The 21,663-nt window shown below is 34.7% G+C and overlaps 1 protein-coding gene across 3 annotated transcripts in view; it reads right to left on the reverse strand.

Moving 5' to 3' along the window:
* The window catches only part of LOC120345351 (voltage-dependent L-type calcium channel subunit alpha-1D-like), a 64,955-nt gene that overhangs the window by 35,540 nt on the left and 7,752 nt on the right, over nt 1–21,663 (reverse strand). For all 3 annotated transcript variants that reach the window (XM_078114927.1, XM_039414770.2, XM_078114928.1), the window contains exons 2-4: nt 13,904–14,318; nt 8,715–8,820; nt 216–355 (exon numbers count right to left, since the gene is read on the reverse strand). In XM_078114927.1, coding sequence (XP_077971053.1) covers nt 216–355; nt 8,715–8,820; nt 13,904–14,318 — 661 coding nt within the window. The remainder of the gene's footprint in view (nt 1–215; nt 356–8,714; nt 8,821–13,903; nt 14,319–21,663) is intronic.

Here is a 21,663-nt window from a genome sequence, read left to right on the forward strand (position 1 = left end):
TGAAAATTCTTGATGTGGGCATAAATTGGTATCTTGTAATCTTGAACATGCATAAGTAGCGAACTATTTAAGGTCGTTAGAGTTCGAGATCACGGTTAAGTCAAATCTCCAATGTGTTATGAAAAATGGAAATGTTATACCGAAACAAAAATATCTCAGTCTGTCCAAAACCAGAAGCAGTACTTATAACAAGTAAATTATGCAAAGAAACATACCCAATTACAACAATAACAAAATCGATGACGTTCCATCCGTTACGTAAGTATGCGTTCGGATGAAAAGCGAGGCCAAAAGCCACTATCTTCAGAACTGCTTCGATTGTAAATATTCCAAGAAAAATGTATTCAACCTTTTCCTGTAACATTAGAAACATATATTTATTGAAATATAACTCCAATTTTAGATTTTCTAACTACTACAATGTTTCTTATATAGACGCACGATGCCAATTGAGTTGAATATTGACAAAAATAAAAATAAAATAGTAACCAATAATGACAATGTACGGTGATAGTGAACATAATATTACAGGCTTTGCTTCAATATGTGACGTTTTCAAACGACAAAATTTAATATGGATGTCACTGGGTCAGTTACGTTTTATTCGTCACGTTCATTAGCCCGGGAAATCGAATTCAATACCTTCTTGTCCCGAGGAAATTATTAACCAATGCACGAGACCCATGGGTGGAAGCCTTGTGAACTGTGAAATGGACTTGATGATAACTGTAGTTCTACTAGTTTAAAAATGTGACTTCCTAAAGAGTTGATCCGGTGATAAAAATATTTTCAGTCAGGCTAGAAGTCTTTAAAAGAATATTACTTATTCTCAATTTATTGTACCACTTGAAAAGTCAAAATGTAACCCTGGAGGTGTCACCCATTACCAATCACAATTGCACTGTTTCCCCTCAGTCCCAGTAATAATAATAAAAGTAATTTCTAGACCGAAAAGATGATGCTTAGTTTTTACTAATTGCTGTAGCTTAATTTTTAAAAACCGAGCTATTTTGTTTATGATGTATTTATTTTTTAATTTTTTTCCTTGTACTTTTGGTTGATTGAGTTTATTATATTGATATATTTCTAAATTTCTCATTGATAAAATTCTTCGGTATAGACAGACGGTGATTTAATTTAGCACGACCAATCAATACATGTATTCATTTCCATAAAATATGAATAATGAATGTCAAGATATAGTGAAATACTCAGGGTGTGCGTTTTAATGCCGATTATCTTGAATTAATTAGAAAAATGCCATTTCAGAAAAACTAACAGATAAAGATTTAATATATAAAACATCTTTATCATACTTTTTAATCCGTAAATTGATATTGAACCTAAAATGCAATCATCTAGTCGGCCGACGAATGCGGTGTGTGGATAATCTGGGTCGTATTGGCATTTATATTTTGACTTATATGACTCTCAAGTTATTCAAACCTCAACAACCTAAACCATAAAATTTCAAATATAGAATAAAACAATTTTCTCATATCATTGGAATTACAATCTCAATAATATATAAAGGGACATCCATCTTTGCCGAGGTGTTAAATGACTGCGATCGAGATTGAATTCTAGCTAATCTCTTTTATGGCTTTGTCAATGAGTTTACAATTTAAATTGCGGCCCAAGATCCGCCTCAAAACCGCTTGACTGATAACAAACAATACATCGTTATATTAATATATAGCAGAATATAGAAATATCATTATTACCTAAACAATACAAAAATTTGTAAATTCGTTTGGACAAATATGCAAGTCGGAATAAGGACGGATATATGGCCTAGACGTCATTTGAATGGGCTCTACTGTAGATGGCAACTAAGCTTTCAAGCAAAAGATGCCGCTTGCTCATTGACAAAAATGTTTTATGTAAAAATCTTATCCTTTTAGATTATTCCAAATTTCGGATTAAATAATTTAAAGGTAATCAAATCAAAATAGTTGTCAGTATATTATAAAACAAATATCAAAGTTTTCAATCCGTCCATGTGCTGATATATTATATCAAGTGACGTGAGCTGACGTCAGTCGACGGAGCTGAATGAAGGCATGACAGACACGAAGTGACGTCCAACCCTATTTACAGATTATAAAATTCAAGCTCTCGTGGCACCAAGCGATCTTTTCTAATAGAAATTCACTTGATGTTTAATGCATATGTTATTATTGCAAAACTTGCTCAATAAAAACACGTTGTAAAACTGAACCTGGCAATGTTCAATGAAGGTTTCACGTGTCCTATTATTTAAATGAAATATGAAATGTTAATGTATCGGCTAAATTTCTTTGGTAAAAAAAAATTCGAAATCTTAGTATTCGATGGTGTACCAGAATCAATGGGGCAGTAGCTTAAAAAAATTCAAAATGTTTTAGAAATCATTGCACAACAGTCAACTTTTAAACTTCGTGTGTTCTGTTTTCACTTTTACGAATATATGTTTTACTGAAAAAAAACATAGCTCAAAATATATAATTCGTTTTTTATAGTTAGCAATTTTTTCTGAAGGCTATTACATACTAAGAAGCAAACTGTTGAAATTAAAATATTGAAATTAACTGTGGCGTTACAATTGGCCAACGCCAAAATCACGAATTCAAAAAGCAAACCATTGTGTGAGAATAACAATTCATAGCTGTTGTTATCATTACATTGAGAGTTGAAGCTGACAGGTAAATTCAACAAAGGTCTTCAAGGAACCAATAACACAAACTAAATGCGAGAATTATGTCCTGGATACTGATAAGCGGTAGTCAAAATACCTATACTAGAAGTGTATCCAACGAAAACTCGTGTTAGCACCTCTTATTTCGCGTTCTGTTCGTGCTAGGATAAATGCATGCTTAGTTTATAATTTCTAATTTTGTTTGTTGGTCTGTTTTAAAAAAAGTCAGGTACATTATCGGTTAAGATTAGTAACACTGTGGTATTCGGAATTGCGCTGCATCAATGTCCCAAAGCTATTACTAGATATTCAGCGTGCGAATGTCGAACGAAATCCTAGTCGACAATAACAACCAATCCTAACCACATTTTCTAAAACTTGAAGCGCAGCTTACATAACACAATGTTAATCGTGAGATGAATCAACCACAGGGAAAAAATGATTGTATTCCAAAAATAGTTGATTCACATTTACTTCCGGGTAATATATATTGTTTTCTTGTCCCTTGAGGATTACGGGGATTCTTGACCAAAAATAGCTTTGAATAAAGTTTTAATAAGGTAATTTCCATATTGTATTTCTAAGGCAGTTTAGAAACACAACAATCAAAAAAAATTGCCATCAAAACAGCATTGTTAATGAGCCTATTTTGAGTTTTCATATATACATGGTATTAAAGTATCAATACGGAGGGAGGCATTCAAATGACAATGGAACATATAGCCAACCATACATATTATACTTCGTAGAAACATTTGAAAAATATATTACCAACCATTAAACCTAGTAGACAACAGAGAACTAAAACAAACTTAAGTTTCTATTCGAAATCGAAATTAGTTGTTAGACATAATACTGAACTGGACGTTTTTAGTTACGTTCTCGCTAAATGGGTAAGGATTTTTAGACTGCTCAAAGATTATTTAGTATACCAATGACACCGTCAAAGCTGATTTCTGTGCAACCTATGGGATATTACTATTCCTAAAATGATGAAAATGAGACTTAGGACATTCACCTATTCATTTACATGTCTTTGATTACCAATAAAAATTGTTCTATTTTGCATTTTAGTTTTATTATCTCAATAATATTTTCAAAACATGCTGGCTTAACAATACAAATAACACACGTGGCGTTAAATCCTCATTCATCACCATAAAGATTCAGCAACATAAACGGTGGGTGTTTACGATCTAATTTAGCTGTCAGATATGCGTATTCCATTATTTACTCCGCGAGTACGGTAATCTGTTATAAGCGTGATCCCCAATAAATAATGAGTCAATCGCATACTTTTTATCATATTACGTTAGGTAAAATACGAATCATGCTAGGGCGTGATTTTGGCAATTGTGGTGCGATTTATGTGTCGATATAATGTATAGCTAGTTATTGGTTTGGAAATCGCTAATGATGAAGTTCTCATAACATACATCCCCATTACAGACAGATCGTTTTTATTAACCCGAATAAATTTCACCGAAACCGCAATATATGCATAGATATTATTCATCAACGTCAAACTCTCATTTTAAATGAGCGTCAGGTGTTCTAGTAGAGCATATTGAATTGAATCGTAGTAGCCAGCACGTCGATCGCCACGTCTCGAGTAGTCGATCGCGCCTGATGTTGGGTGAATTTAATAACATATCCCAGAAACCAGGACGTGTTCGCGGCGACTATTTCAGGAGCCGTAGAATCGGAAATTCTGAATTTGAGTTGTAGGAAACTTGAATAAATGATGAAACATTTACTCCGGGTACGATAACATAATCAAATTGAATGGAACATAAAAACAAACTGTTGTGGCGATTTCTCTAAGAATGGGCCTACAGAGTCGAGCTGATTGGCAGCGGCGGAATATTTTGTATGTGTGTGTGCAGTTAACAGTTATCTGAATATTCGGTACACATTCGTTTTTGTGTATATGACCTTATTATCAGTCGATCGCGGTCGAAAGCAGATTGGCCATCCCTGGGTACGCCAATAAGATTCTACTACTCATTTAAACGGGAAGGGAGGCTCACTAACAATCCGACTATGGACCATGAATGAAACGAGGTATCGAGGTGGAATGATCTCAAGTTTGAATCTTGTTCGATGAAGCAAAGTTCAGTGTGGTGGCATAATCGTTATTATATCGCTTTAGTGAGTGATGTGCAGCCCTCTACGCCGAATAATCTTATTATGGTCGACTTGAAATCCAATTTGAAAAATACTTTAAAATATATACATGACCACATCGAGTCATGATATAAGGTATTATATCTGTCATTAAAATATAGTATCGATCATTTCGGAAAGGACACGGGATTATTTTTGTCAGGTACAATTCGGCTCTGAAGTAAAATATAATAAATGAATAATGTAATAATAATTCCAAGGTGAGCAACGAATGTTTTTCTTCATTTTATACTGAATTGAGAATATTAAACAATATATTGGTTAAATATATCCGGATTGAAATAATTTATCATTTATGATGAAAAGTTTATAGCGTTATATTTTAGGAAGTATGCGATTGATTCATAACTCTGTTTTTTATGTCATGCTAAATTCATGTATTTCAATGTATACGATTTCATAATCTTCCTAAAACTATATAGGAAGCAGGAAAATAAAAGATGGGGTGAAAATAAAATTTCAAACCGGCAACCCCAAAAATTCGGATAACTGATTCATCCTTTTAAATCGAAAAATTAGAGAACGCTTCAGATCAAAATGGACTGTACAAACGATGTTCGAGATCAATATTGAGAGTGTCCATATAAAAGTTTCATTGGATCAAGACCCGCGTATTTCATGTTCATTCTGGCGTGAATCATAGGCAAAACATATATAAATCCCAGCTGTAGTCTTGTATCAAGCCTGGTTATTTCTGAACTGCCTTTTTTCCCAATTTGCATTCCAGATTTCCAGCTATATATACAGCTGTTTAAACTTATCCTGTTGGGAGTATATCTCAGTATGCGGAATGGACGTACCGTATCATTAATTAAAACACCATGACCATTGAATTTTGATCACTCAGATATAAATGAATTGCTGTCATAGATGAACAAACTTTAGGAGAAAGGTAGAATTTTAGAAAAATGGACTGCTGATGGACAATTGTACACTATGGCAGATGATCCTGATCGAGGGATAAACTTGCTACATACGTGTGTAGGATTAGTCGCAAACAGTGACGTTCGAGTGGACGTAAATTGCATCGTGTTCTGCCGCAATGAAAACGTCATTGCCAAATCAATTATCAATAAAGAAGATATCTTTGGATTACCATCAGTTCAGATAACACCAGACAAACCCAAGACGTCAAATAGTCAAGCGGACCACTATGAATTCGGACGTCTGCTAATTAGAATACACACACTTGTATCTGCTATGGATACACTACACTTTCAATATTAAATACTCCTTGGTCTATTCACTCAAAAGTGATTTATTATTACACGAAAGGGACCTATGGATCGTTTTTGGACACGAAATGAACCTATAAATCGTTTTTATTATGTTGTTTATATAGAATTATTTTTTCTGTTTTGGTTATGAAAAAATCGCCTTACTCTTTAACAACTGAACCAATTCATTCAAATTTTAGGTTCGTTCGTTTTTTACTTCGAAGTTTTGTGTGATGACGTCATCAAAATTAAAAGCGTGTGGCGGTTCCGCGGTCGCATTCCGGCGATATTGTGGTCTAAGATTTGATACTACTTAGTTTGGCCTTGATCATATATTTGAGCAGTGCTTGAGTCTTTTGTAATTTTAATTTTAAATGATGGTATTTTAGAAAATCAATTCGGAGGTTTTTTCACAAAGCTTTTTGGAATACTATTAAAACGTCCAGCTTTTTATTTTCTTTTCACCCGCAATTCGCCTTTATGTACCAAACCGAGTACTCTGGATGGATGAAACATATATTCACAATTCAAGCTATTCTAGTCTCACGGTTCCAGATATTTTATCAATCCCTGGTACGGTTCATGCAAGTAACGTGCTCAGTTTATGAAGTCATAAATATCTTGAAAAAAGTGGATAATACAAACGATATGGTTTGCATGATATAAGATACGATTTGTCATTATATCAAACACACAAGATATTGCCCACAAGTAAAAGTACAACAACAATCATTATCTTGCATAGAATTTGTTTTGACTGGATTTTCGTTCCATCCAAATCAAAACAATATAAGAGACCTATCGTGGAGTCTGTACTCGGACTTTTACAGGAGTAAATTGATCGTAACAATGAGAAATATGCCGACAAATATGAAAATATGGTACCAAGAAATAATATAGGAAGCGGAGCAACGGGGCGGAAACGTAATAAGGACAATTTACTGCGATAATACGGAAGTATGCTAGTTTGTCACGTCATCTTAGTTGACCCTTTATACGTAATGCTGTCTGTATATTTGGATACTTGTATTGTAAATTAGCTGTGGAAATTTTCTTTTACCACAAAATCGGGTTGTAATGTCGTATATGTGATTTTACCGTATTTGGTAACATACTGGCTCATCAATGCAAGGAATAAGGAAATAATAACATTACCCACAAAGATAGCTGCATGCAACCCCGGACAGATTGTCAACATCATCGTGATCACTAAACCCTCCAGAACACGTTTTACACGTTTTGGGGATATACAGCCTAATACATGTTAAACTTTAGCCAATGCAACAAAGTAGTAAGTAAAACACCAAATTAATTGGGTAAAACTAACCCGTTTAAGCACATAAATTACCTCATCATTATTGAGAATACAAGGAAAGATTATTCTATCACTTCTACCACTGGGTTATGCAACACGGGTGACATTAACTTGCTTTGTGGTGCCAGATATTACCTGTTGTATTACGACGTTTGGTACTATTGGTCAAATTTTACATTTTTAACAAACTATGGTTCACGTTTGATGATACAATATTGAAACTTCAATACGTCGTGTAAAATATAAAAATATCATGATTTGTACATTGCTAACCATGTAATGTGCTATCGAATGGATTTCTGTTGGACCAACTACGTTTGGGGTTGTGGAATTATATGCATATCAGTCAATGATTTTGTATTAGGTGAGGAACTATTATAAATGATTTAAGAGTTTCGATGGAAAAGTGGCCAAGATACATAAGACACGGTGAGATAGAGTAAAAGAATCTTCATATTGTAGATTTTTGTTTTTTCATTTTTTAGACATGTTTGCCGTTCTCGCTACGTAATAAGCAACATGCTGTGAGACAAACAAAAACGACGAACAAAGCAAAAAGTTCCGATCGGCAAACGCTTCCACGGTTGAAAGAACGTACGGAAAGGAATTTGGCCGGAAATGAATCAACGGATTGTACAGATTTTACGCATTGCTGCTTTGTCATTGTGGCTTCATCGAATTTTTAAAACTAAAGATTGTTGTATTTAAGGCATTCCAGTTGCATAGGTTGTTTATTTGAAAGTTTTCACTTTAAAGTTCTAAATCGGATTCAACGCATAATCAAATGCACCGCAGAGCGTTTTAATAAGTGGACTCTTTTACCAACTGCATTGGTATATTCTTATGGTCTGACATTTTGGTTATTCCTTCGCTATACCAATCTTCAATGTTTACGAGTTAATTTGTTTCTTTTTACCTTACTTAGTAGGTATAACCGGTCGATGCACAATGATTTCAATTATTTTACAATAAAATATTCCAGTTCTGAAATTGAATATTGTGAAACTCCATTATATACGTTATAAATATATGGGAATACAATTTCAAACAATTCCTAGTATTCAGTTTAAATATTACATGACAATGCTGGATATATCACGTCCATATATTTTGTTGATAAAAATTAGAGCCAGATCTTAATTCAGTTCTACTCTTCTTAACATCCAAGAAAGTGTTGTTGAACGCAGTATCTGCCTTGAAGGAATAAATCCAAAGTGCACATGTTCGCAGGTGATTAGATTAAAACGTATAATGAGAAAAAGGCCTCTTCAATCTTATAAAATTCAATTAGTTTAAATGCGTAAAAACTAAAACTTACCAAAATTTCATTAGTTCTATTGGAGTCGTCCCCAGGAAATGGAACGTTGAATGCAAGTGCTACACAATTGGCAAAAATCGTTAATAGAATTAAAACGTCGAACGGCCTGGAAAAGAACAAAACGGTTTGAGTTAAAATACATAAAGAGCAAATTAACTGAATTTCATTCATAAACCTCGGTTTAAAATTAGAAAATGCATGGAAGAGTTCAGTTTAAATTGGGGATAGCGCTCAGCATATAAATTTCCCGAATATTTCCCATAATATTTCCCCTTCCCGAACATGTGATAGCTTGATGAGAAAATACCTAATGTTCATACAGATAATCTTGTATTTTATGTGTATTTTGACAAGTAAAGATCCGACTCATCATGATTCCCCATCCTGTAATATTCATTTGACACTCTGAATAGTTAATTGCACAATGTACAGCCATTTGATATTACCCTCACTTTGTATAATTATCTATAATGATGATTAGTCAGTTAATCCTTTGATTGAGTCTAACCATTTTACTAGGCAGGAGACATTTAAAGTGAGACATTTGAAGTTTAAGAATAGGTCTTTGCAAAAAACACTGCACTTGATTGGCAGTACATAACTTGTAAAGCTGCTCTGTTGTCTATATGTCATCCGTGAATGAAATACAGACTCTGAGAATGCATTTATTTAAGTAGTATATATTTTAGTTACTATTTAGTGAATTTTTAGTTCGTGTTTATATTAACATTTTACCATACGCGTATCAAAGGGATGCTTGTTAAAATTGGTTTTTCGTAGTGAATCGCCAAATTTATCTATCTAATTCCAAGCTAATTTACGATCCAGTCGAGGGCAATCACACTGTTCTACAAAACTAAAAGTTATGCCTATAGCAATGGGTGTTCTATTCGCGATACATATATAACTCACATTATTGTTTATCTGAAAGCAGTATCCTAGCAGCCAGGTTTTAATGTAATACACAAACGAACGATTATTGAACGAATTATGGTTATTTAACGAACGAAGGTGAATACCTATAATCTAGAATGATGTTACTCTCGCCGCAGAACGAGATTCAATGCTGGCATTGATCTGCTTGGCAATTCGAAACACTTTAACAGCCGGTAAGAAGTGAAAACGACTTTGTGAAATGATCTGTGAGTGCCGTTAGCGTCGATTCATCCTCGAAATGTAAACCTAAACGTTTCGGAAACGGCGAAAGCGTTCATGACCTTAGGTGTTGAAAAAAGAAAGGACGCAAAGACCTTTAAAGTGTGGTAACTAGCGGAAATCATAAACAGTAAGGCAGCGAGAAGTGGTAGGTAGTCAGTATGATCACCTCCGTGGGAATCGCACACTCTCTCCTACCAGAATTTTCACAATCTATTATTGAAGTGATTAAACATATTATAGAAATATACTGTTCTTATTCGGGCTTTGAATAGAAATATCTCTCACGAATGTAGAGTTGGGTTCCCAATACGAGCAATTTACGTAGAAGCAATTAAATCGATACGATTGATTTTCGAATCAACCATTTGCAAGTGAGGCTCATTTTGCACATTCCGGTGTGGATAGTTTATATCAATGCAAGAAGAATACCCCAAGTAACTAAGCTAACTACCGTTCCACGGAAAGACGATATAGGTAAACACCCACGAATATTGATTTTCTTTTTCCCATCGCAAAATAGAAATTTAATTCGGGTCAGTTAATTATTGTCAAAAAGATAGGATGATAGAAAAAAGAGGATATATCAAAGTTAAATTGAATTTCAAAATAGACAAGCCTTTTATTTTTTAGAGGTGCCCCACATTTTCAGAAGACTCTTTCAAATACTTACACATATTTAGATCTCAATGTAGAAAAATCACAACAGTAATTGATTTGATTCAGTACCCACTTTTCCGCAAACAATGCTTTTATATTTTGTAATTTATTTAAAACGCAAGAAAGATACGCATGTAAACAAAGATATATTTTATGGAATACCAGTCGTGTTTAATGGAGAATGGGATCCGGTCGAAATAAATGACTACTTTTACAAAGAACTGTTCAGATAGAGAGTGTGCGTGCAACACTCCATAAAAATCATTTTTTAATAAAATTTTAATAAAACACTTCAAATCTTGAAATCTGCTGTCTGTCAAATTTCAATTAATCAATGTTGATGAAGCGAGATGAAAAAATGGATAAACTTATGAATATGAATTAAAATTTACCTGAATAAAATAAAATCGCATCCTCATTTTTAATATACAAAAACTTATTTTATGAATGGAGAATATTGTTACTTTTGGGCAACAGTTCATATTCGCTTTATGTCATTGTTTTGATTTGGATCACATAACACGTATTTTAAAAACATAACCAAATTAGGCAATAGTTCGCCTACATGAGTGCATAACAAATTAGAAGCAAGTTTTGCATTGGTATGAAAAATGTCCTATAGTTTTGCTATTAACTTCTAATACATAAATTGAATAGGACATAGGTTACCAGATGGGAAAAAAAGCTGTAATAATAGTTTCAGTAAGTGAACAATTCAAATGAATTGATAAACTTTTGATGCTATTGCAATTTGCAGAGATGAAATATGTGAATGAATTGTAGAATTGGGCGAAGCTTTATTATGATATGTAAGTTTGGCAAAAGTTATTTGTAAACGAAATCCAAGTTGTCATATTCACAGTGCATCATGATGTGAACTTGGTCAATCGTAGTATAAAATATTATTATATTTCTAATCAAAATATTTGTAAAAAGCAACAAAATAGATACCAGATGGAACTGACCAGATGTAACAACAAAAATGAAGACTAATAATCTTTTTTCGCTGTTTATTAATTTATTACATAATATATCATGTACAACTTTTCATTCATTTTTTTAGGGGAGGGGGGGGGGGGTGATTTTCATAGACACCATTTGATATATTTTGATTTTTTCCATAACAAATGTATTACTCAACGACTATCATACTTAAAATATGAAATTATATAGTTTCTTTTAAAAGAATTCATTACTTCTTGTACCCCCTTGCACGGCTGATTTAACGGATGCTGATTTTCATATAATTAACAATTTTAACATAATTACTTATGCAAGTATATGAAATTACTGATTTTTGTGAAGTGTGTATTGCTGCGAAGGCATTACCAATAAGCATCCATTTTGCCACAGCTGTCGCCTTTCTCGTGTCTGCTGACGTCACAACACCACATTCCGCTTTAATTAGTTTCGTGGTGTTCACGTGTGGCTGCAAATCTAGTCTAATCGTTTTCTTAACACCCGATCATGCCGCGATTCTGTCAACTTCATTTAACAAATTTTGTTCCTTGACCTATTAGCCTCAATACACCCTTGTTACATTGCGCCCAGATTACAAAACAACGAGCGAATGATGCTGTTTATTTGACAAACGCGCGTACAAATGTCGTAAATATTGCTTCATAAACCATCACCTCAGTCTAGTGGTAGATAACGTCATCGAGTTATCAAAAAAAGATCAGAATATTGCATGGGTCAATATACAATGCCTTCTCTGAAATAACTTCTCGTCAAAAGTACAAGTTTTTATATGATTATTGATCGCATTATCCCTGAACCTGGGTTCTGCATTTGGCATGATTCATAATTAATTACATATGTTGACGGATATATCAACCAGGGTTTAGCTAATGCAACTGGCAAAACGAAACGATACAGGCAGTTCCGAACTTTTTCGTCTGAATACCTAATTGGTGATTGGTTGTATGGGGCACTGGACGGAGTAATGTAGGGAAAAATATCTCCCAATGAATATTGGTTACTAAATTTGTAGTTGAGAAATATTAGACGAATTTCACGTAATAAGAATGATGACTTGCTGTAAATTGACAACCCCAGGCTATGAGTTACATAAGATTGGGTATTTGTGTGATAATGACATTTTAGGCTGGAAATTTTTTTCGAGTTTGATTCAAAACTGAAAAAGTTTAAAATCGAAATGAGATCATGATGAAAACAAGTCATGAAGAATAAAATTTAACCTATTATTTCTTGTTTGACAATTCGGTACCTCGTTATCAATATATATATATATATTATATATATCAGCATAACCTAGTATCCATTGCCAAAAAGATATGTATTAGATCTACATTTTTCCTTCACGACTTATTGTGTGTTTTGATTCGATATTCTACAATAATTAATCATGCAAGAAAATATGTCATATCGGCCAAAGGTTAATCAGCATCATCGAGTTCCCACCAGTAAAATTAATTACTTGTTGTGATTTTTAGTTGGTTAGTATGATATTCACTGCGTATTAAATAAATCTCACAAAAGAAGGCACCTGTAGTCTAAGTCTTCAAAAACTTATTCGATTATTTTTAATGATCATATATACAGGACTTGTTAGCCACACTGATGCGAAGAGTGTTTAGATTGTGTCACAATGAAAAAAAGAATAACAAGTTAAAAATGGTACTCGCCTAAGTGCACTAGCAAGAGTTCAAAAGATCGTGGCATAATAGACGTAGGTTGTGACATTGAACTCTCTCACTTTACAACCCCAAAAAAACTTCATAATCGCGTGAACGCGAGCATTTGTTTTATCTTATCAAACCAGTAGCTCTGATATCTGTTTATGACGATTTTCTAAAACTTATCCAAAACTAAGATGTGTGCCGTATGCGGACCAAGATGTCGCATAACCTGAAACCTAACCTGGTACACAACCTGAGTGCAGGTTGTGCGCCATCTTGGTGCGCATACTTCAGGAGGTCCCTTTTTTTTTATACGTAGAGAGCTGCCGAGTTTGAAAAGTCATGAATATTAGTTGTTGGCCTGCCCAATCTTTTTATATAGGTACGGTCGAAACGAGAGGCCATTTAAAAATGGAAAATTCACTGGCACAAGATCATAGAAGAGTCGCATATGGATAAACTCTTGGTTGAGAAACTCCAATACAGAAACCTGTGTGGAAGCAAATTCCATCACAGGCCAATTTTTAAAAATGAACTTTTTGTTGGTAACGTTGCATTAAAAGGCGGGTTCGTAAATGCAATGAGCCAACAACCAATGGTGTATGCTTGATGATAGAATGATTATGTCTTACGATGATTACGATGAAATGAATAATCCGATATTCTCTCGTTCGCGGAAACTAACATAATAAAAGAACTTTCAATCTGATTTGTTGAGAAAAATCATCTCACCTCCAATCTACAATATTCATACATGCTCTTCTTATCGGATTCTTCAGTCCTAGGCACAAAAGAGCCTGGGGTGCTCTTCCTGCATTTACATCCACAGGTGTTTTGCGCTTTCGCGCATTAGTAGTGCCGTGCATGGCACTATATTGCTTTCTGGCAGCAGTTAATACAGTACTCCAGTCTACCCCACCAGGTTGTCCAGCCCCACCACCGTTCGCTGCTACCGTACTTCCAATTCCGATAGCGGTTTCTGGATTTTCAACTTTTGGTTCGTCTGTCTTAGGTGGCAGAAGTAATAATCCCTGTTCGGGCAATCCGTGCCGTCCTCCGGCGGCGTTGAGTGAGACTCCTGCTTTGCGTTTGGCGCCGATGTCTTGGTTGTCGGGAGCTCCGTCTCCACTGAGGTCATTTTGCAAACCTAAATAGAAATGCGATGCGTTAACGAGAAGAAGGGTGAGTGAATGTGTAAGGCTTAATACGATCGGTTCTCTTCTGCCATCAATCATACATACCAGTTGGCTGTGTGGTTGCTAGACCGATCTCGCTGTAACGCATCGAATAACCAACTCGTGACTATTTCAGAACAAATAACTTGCCTGTGTCCCAGGGGGGCTATCGCTTTCAATGATATCGAACAAAACTATTCTGCGTGCATGTACCAGTGAGAAACGCATTGCTCATTTACGTGCAGCCGAGTGTAGGTTATTGAAGGAGTGCGGTAACGACGCCCGGTTCATATATAACCATAGCTAAGCAAGACCATCTCTATGGAGAGACTTTCGTAATACATTACAACCCTTGAAACACCTTCAGTGATTTGCTTGTGTCGTCGATTCCGCTATGATAAACTACATGTGTAACGTTATATACCGTGAATAAAAACGATATGCGCCTATATTTCAATCATTGTAGTACAAAAGAGCAGTAGAAAAAATTGATACTTAGAATTGTTTATTTGAAAACCAATTTATTCAAAAGTTCGCAGCTTCGGGGATGTTAATAAACCCCTGCAGTAGCAAAACAGGTCCCGTTCGCATACGCATGAAAAATCTTCTGATTGTTTTGATTGTCCAGCTGTTTTGGAGAGCCAGACATTTTTTAAATGTTTGTTCATTCATATAATCTGTGACGGAAAAGGGCCATTGAAAAAGTACCACGTTACTGTAGACTGTTTCATTCTTTGGACAATATCACGAAAACATGATTTTGTGGCCGAAAATCGAAGCAACGTGAATAATATAAAAAAATTGTGGTACGTTAGACGAAACTGGTTTTGATGATGCGCGACATTTTATTATCAAGTAATTATCTCGGGATTGAAATCGATAACCTATTAGCCTTAACCTCGTCGTGATGGAACCATAATAATTGATCTTAATTCATTATAACACAACATATGTTTTACATTCTAAATATCATTCATTTGATTTTTGTCTTCGGTATAACCCAAACCCATTGTATCTTGACAGTGTATAAAAATTATGCTATGTAATATCCAATTCAATGTTGCGAGATCTTGACTGAGTGAAGGGAACCTAGTACAAAACTATATTGTCTACAATCAAAATTGACATAAGATATTCCTTTCATTAGCAAACCAGTTTTACGGTGGTAACTGGTATAGCGCGTCAAAACGCAGACGTTCGGTCACTATTATCAATTGGCGGTCCTAAGTTATGTAATAACTGACAACAATGTCCTAGATCAAATCATTGATATTCTTAGAATTGAAAAGTCCGCGTTCAATTTTATAAACATACATATTTACATAACAAAAAACATAGCACATTAAAAATTTCATTTTTCGAATTTTAAATTTACCAAAGAATGTAAAATGTATTGCATGGAATAAAAGTTCAAAACCTCGCACGAGATCTAGTATTGACCTCTCAAGAATGTTTTGGGGGTATACGAGAACTAGATATTGTTTTTCAGTTTATTTATTCCTGAATAGATTGCCGTTTGGAAAGCAAAATTTATCGACTAAAATTGTATTGACCACAGAAATCGGAACAAACAATGGAGCAGGATAGCAGCGACTTAAATTCGGTTGAAAGCCAATCAAATTATATTGAAGAGGAATAAAAAGATTTAACGTAGCATTATTAATTTTTTTCGGTATGCATGCGAATCCGTGTTTCGCACATGAATTTCATAAAGTCGAATACCAGGAATCCAATCCCATCAGTCCTAATATAGTGCATCTTGTCATTCGTAAACCTCAAAACTACACAATATCAACCAGGGATTGATTATTAGACTCGTGGAAAAGATGCAACAGCAGGTTCCTCGTTGATGCAAACTTTTATCAAATATCTATGACTCACGGTCTTCTTTTTCACCATAAAAATTTAATTTCTGACCCATCCTCTAAAAAAAGGTTCGCCATCCCTGATCTGAAACATATTCAATTGCTAAAGACCGCTGATCCCCACAAGTAAAGACGGGACACAACGAATATATGCATATAGACCAATTTTTGTCATATTCATTCAAATATTTAAGAGACTCTTTCAATTGAAATTACAAACCCGTAAATATCAGTAATGCATCGCGCGATAACGATATCGTCAAAACTATTTCGAAAAACCGATGTTACTTTGCTCAGATTGACAAGTAAAAATACATAAAAAAATGCGTATGTTAGATAGAATTTATTTTCTCACCTTGTCATTTTAATCAAAGAGGTTCCTTTATTTTTATTTATGATTAATTTACTATTACATCAGACTGAAGAGAGAGGTGATGGAACTTAATTCACTCAACAAAACAATCTAATATTATTTTATGTCACTGCTGCTCCTAAGCTATACATACGACATACGTGAACTAGAATCTTATGAACTAAGCTTTAGACTACATGACTAAGCTGAAGCCCTTGAATTGCTATTCTGACTGATGACTAAACAGCAAGCCAGAGCCTTATTTTTTGAGACAGACGGTTTTAGTGTACAAAAAAGAATGAAATGAAATGTCCGAACTACTGATCTACAATTTGCTGTGTTTTGACCTGAACAATAAATGAAGCAAGGCAAGCATTTTATTTATCTATGAAGAACACTTAAATAACGTCATTCCTCGTTTACTACACACAATATTCTGTTTATTGCACTGTAAAGGGTGGACTGTTCAAAAATATTGCGATGATGCGACTACGACGCATAGTCTTGTTGCCTGATCCAACTTTAAAATTAAAATTAGATTTAAGATTAAAATTAGTCCTACACTATAGACACACGTTATCAGCTACACATCATCAATTCATGTTACGTTAGGCAATTATGCCCTTATGTACGCAATGCCTCAAGACAAAATTTAATGTATCGTTCCCTCAAATTGATCTTTGAAAATTTGAAAATTACTTTATTACTATATATAATATACTGATTACTGTCACGTCAAGCTAAAACGAAGTTGGAAAAAATGCGACTATTCCGGTGAGTGCACCCGGTATTCGTTGCTCAGCCAATATGATTCTGTACTTTTTGTCGAACTAGTCAAGTGTGTCAAACTACTATCACAACAAAACCCAAACATACTAAAGCACTCGTGTATTATCGAATTGTGACGAAAACGACGAGGCTTAACTTTGCTTAGGAATAGTTTTATAAAAAGGCACCCACTTCTGATTGAAATGAAAAACTCATCCCTGTGAATCGTAAAAATTTGATCTCCTAGCGTACGTACATGCGTTGACGAAAGGTTGCGATTACCATAATTGCAACAACGAACACGACAAATGGGCTTATACGCAGAGTACAAAAGTTCGAGAAAAACTACTGAATAATGTTATTGGCATGCGTGAGGCATGCGTTAAATATAAATCTGATACTGCCAAATTCATCTTTCTACTGTTTATAGTGCACGTCATACTTAATTTAAAAAAGTACAATCGATTAATTCTGAAACTGAGCAAAAACCAGTACCTGACAGATAGCGACCATGTACACTCTATGGCGACGACTTTTACTTGAATATTCCCAATAAGGATCACCTACATATTTGATAAATAGTAACTGCACATACATATCAATACAGATAATTTCTAGACTAACACAAGCTAATATTCTACGGCCTAAAAAATTAGGGAGTACAAAACAAAAAACCTCTTCATTTCGACGACTAACAATAAATGCGGTGTCTACAGATAGCTATGCAGATAAAATCGTCGGGAGTTTAAAACTATTTCATTTGAGAAGTGAACTGCTGGCCCAGTCATAAGCACCTCGTTAACCTAAAACACCCAGCATTGAACTTTACTAGGTGGCAAAATCCGAGGTCTGTTCTAATACGAAATAACTCGTCTAGTATATTCTATCCTCGTTACGTCGTTCAGATAAAGCCAAATGCAAAGTCTGAACCTAACCTAGTATTGTTGTTGTAATCGGCCTATTGCACAGAATGGTTACACTAACGCGAGGTAAAAATTCCTTGAAACTAACAGAATATCCTAAGGCTATGCGATAATTGTCCTTCTCAAACCTGTGCCAGCTTCGGTACGCCTTTGTTTACGACTATGCTATTTACTTGTTAAGGTGTACATGACAATGTATGTTTTTTATATGTAGATAACTGACACTACTTAGACAGCTGAATAAAGTACAGTTCAAGAACTAAATACAAGGTACAGAAGTAACACATACATCCTCCCTTACGGCTTTACCGTATGTATCAACAGCACTGTTCTAGGCGTACGGTCGATTTCCCAATAAAACCAATACCAATAGGCCAATATAGCGCAAACCAATTTGTGAAATTTATGCATAACTTGAAACGTCATGTTCAGCCGGGCGTGATCTAATGATATCTCTGTGCTTTTTGTCATATTTATAACTCAATCATGCATGGCTATGCGACCCGATCTTGATTAACTTTACTGCACACTGAGAGGTCTATTTCATAATTCTCGGCTAGAAGGTAATTAGGACAACTAATATTTTTAGAAGCGATGTTTCGCCTGAATATATTAGTAAAATATGTTAGCACCTCAAATACAGATCACTGTCAACTCAGTTGGAAATAATCAAACATCTAATAGACCGTCTTTGGAACGGTATTAAACAATAGACATTTACGACTGGCACTCACATCAGCAGTTCAATTGATTTTACGGCCCTTCGTATCTAACTTATGCAACGTATGAGATTAATAAAAAAAAAAACCGTAGGCAATAAATTTTATCAAAAATTAAATTGTGAAAATTTTCGTATCTACTGCCTCAAAACCTAATTTATTGATAAATAAGACACTGATGCACGTAATCATTCCAAAATAAAATTACAATTATATTTTATTAAAGGCTTTTTGACTCCCGGGTTTTTCTGAAATTACTGAACTCGGTGAATGGGCATAAAGTAACAAGACATGTTGATCTCGTCTGATTACTATTAAAAAAATACTTTGCTACTTGAACATAAATTGATAATAACTTAATAGAAATAAAAATCAGATTTTATGGATTTTTTTTCATGATTTTGTCAAATTAGACGACTTTTCAATGTCGAATCCGCAGTGAATCCGCATGCTTTAAAAAGTGTGTTCCGAGAATAATGAGATCTTGTACAAATATACAGAATTGCAATGCATTGGTTAATGACAGTGAAATGTTCGAATGCTATGAATTTGTAATATTCACTTATAGATCAGTTACAAACGTTTTGAGTCCTATCGAAACAATACGATTTGATTTGTACGGCAATATGACGAAGAATGTAAAATTTTGCGAAATCAGTTTTATTCAAGTGTGAAAAACAAGAATACGGTTCTGTTTTAACATTCATTTTACTTTCAAAATCAAATTTCGCTTTTGGAGCCTTTTAACATTGATTTGACCACATGTACGTTCGATCGTATTGACTAAATTTCTTTGGCGCGAAATCGATTGGTCGTGACATATATTTTACTACGGTACTTCACTTCCCAATGTACAGGCTATATATCTCTCACGATCTGCCGCCTGCGCAAAAGATGTTAAAATTTTAATGTGCAGCCCAGTGCGGTAATAAATTAATTGAAAATCCCAATATCCATAACATTATATTTTAGATTAAGGATCGCATATGGAAAGAAGTTCAGAAGCGTTGAAACTACAACATTTTCGGCCAGGCCACAAACGCTCCAGTTGGTAGAAATTAAATTTTCATGAATTTTGATTCGTGACTTGGCAGTACCTTGGCAGTACTTGAGGTATTAAATCTGCTATTAAGGCTCCGTTCTCATAGAATATAGAGCAGGGCTACCCAACTGGCGGACCGCGTTCGAATCCGGACATTTCGGGTATTCGATTCGGACCGCGCCTAATTTCATATTTTGAATCATTAGCCCCACTTTTGAAGTTTTCTTTTATAAAATCACTTTTATAGACTTAAATATATATGGAAAGAACTATAACGCCATAATAAACAATCTTGATTAGCTAATAATCTTTAGTCGGTCGAGGAAGTGCGTGTTTTAAGGATGCAAAATATAATTTCTGGAAAGACCGGACCCAAATATTTTGTATGCGGATCTTCGAAAAAAATAGTTGAGTAGCCCTGATATAGAGAACCGTACTCTGTGCCGACGTCCGGTTTGGTGGCAGTTTTAAACGAAATGACATATGTATGAATAATAAATGTAAAAATCGTTCTTTTAAAAATAAAGCACCAATGATCGAACAGTTATCACAGATCCTCTCTTCAGCACCGACCAGTGGTTAGTTAATTTGGTAAATAAAACGAAAGCGTGGTGCCAAAGCCTAATCATGCCTGACAGAAATTTTGATCGATGAAATAAATGTAATTAATCCACGTTTAAAATTCTGCTTTCTTACTTCTAGTAAATTATCCAGAGGTGTTATGTTTCGAACCATGGCCAAATTATAAACTAAGACGGGTTCAAAATGCAATCATGCTATTATTATTGTTTTGACACATATATATCACATGATATTCCCAAAAGGTTGTGATTTACTGTGATTATGCTTGTGATATGATGCTGATTTAACGTCCCTCGTTTATTTTCATTTTGCCATAAAAGAGCGTCACAATCAGCTTTAAAAAATCGAATTGAAGAGTAAAATCAAACGATCATTGACATGATGAGAGCTGCGGCAAACTCATCGAACAGTCGCTTTTAGATTCATCAATCGATGGATAGTGAAATCTGTCAAAGTTAATGCCACCATGGAAGCTTGTTACTGATAGATACGGTGCAATATAACGAACGCCATTATTTTTAATTGTCTGGCCATTTTTGTATAGTAACACTAATTAAGTTAAATAAGGATGGTTAAAATATCAATGAAGATTGAAGATGTAGAATATCTGCATAATTATATGCTTCAGAAAGTCTTTTAAACGTTTAGAATATTCAATAATGCACGAAAATACAATATTATTCCAGTCGTTGAAACAGTATTCTGAAAATACACGAAAGCTTGCCCGCCCAGAGATGATACGTATACTAATTATGGTACTCCCGAAGTATATGAACCAGGATGGCGGACAGCGAAACGTAGTATGTGTACCATGTTAGAGTTAGGCCATAATTTCAGGTACAAATACTACGGGAGTCACTTGGCTAGTCCCCGAACTCGTAATAGAACCAAAATAAGAAAAATTGGAATAAAATTATGACCTATCCCCCAACCTGATACACAAACTACGTTTCGGTGTCCGCCCTCTTGGTTCATATACTTCGGCAGTACCCTAATTATTACATGTGTGTACCTTATCAACCCCACATAACAAACTCAGCCTGTTACCACGATGTAACTAGATAGT

This window comes from Styela clava, chromosome 8 (assembly GCF_964204865.1).
Source record: "Styela clava chromosome 8, kaStyClav1.hap1.2, whole genome shotgun sequence".
Lineage (NCBI taxonomy): Eukaryota > Metazoa > Chordata > Ascidiacea > Stolidobranchia > Styelidae > Styela > Styela clava.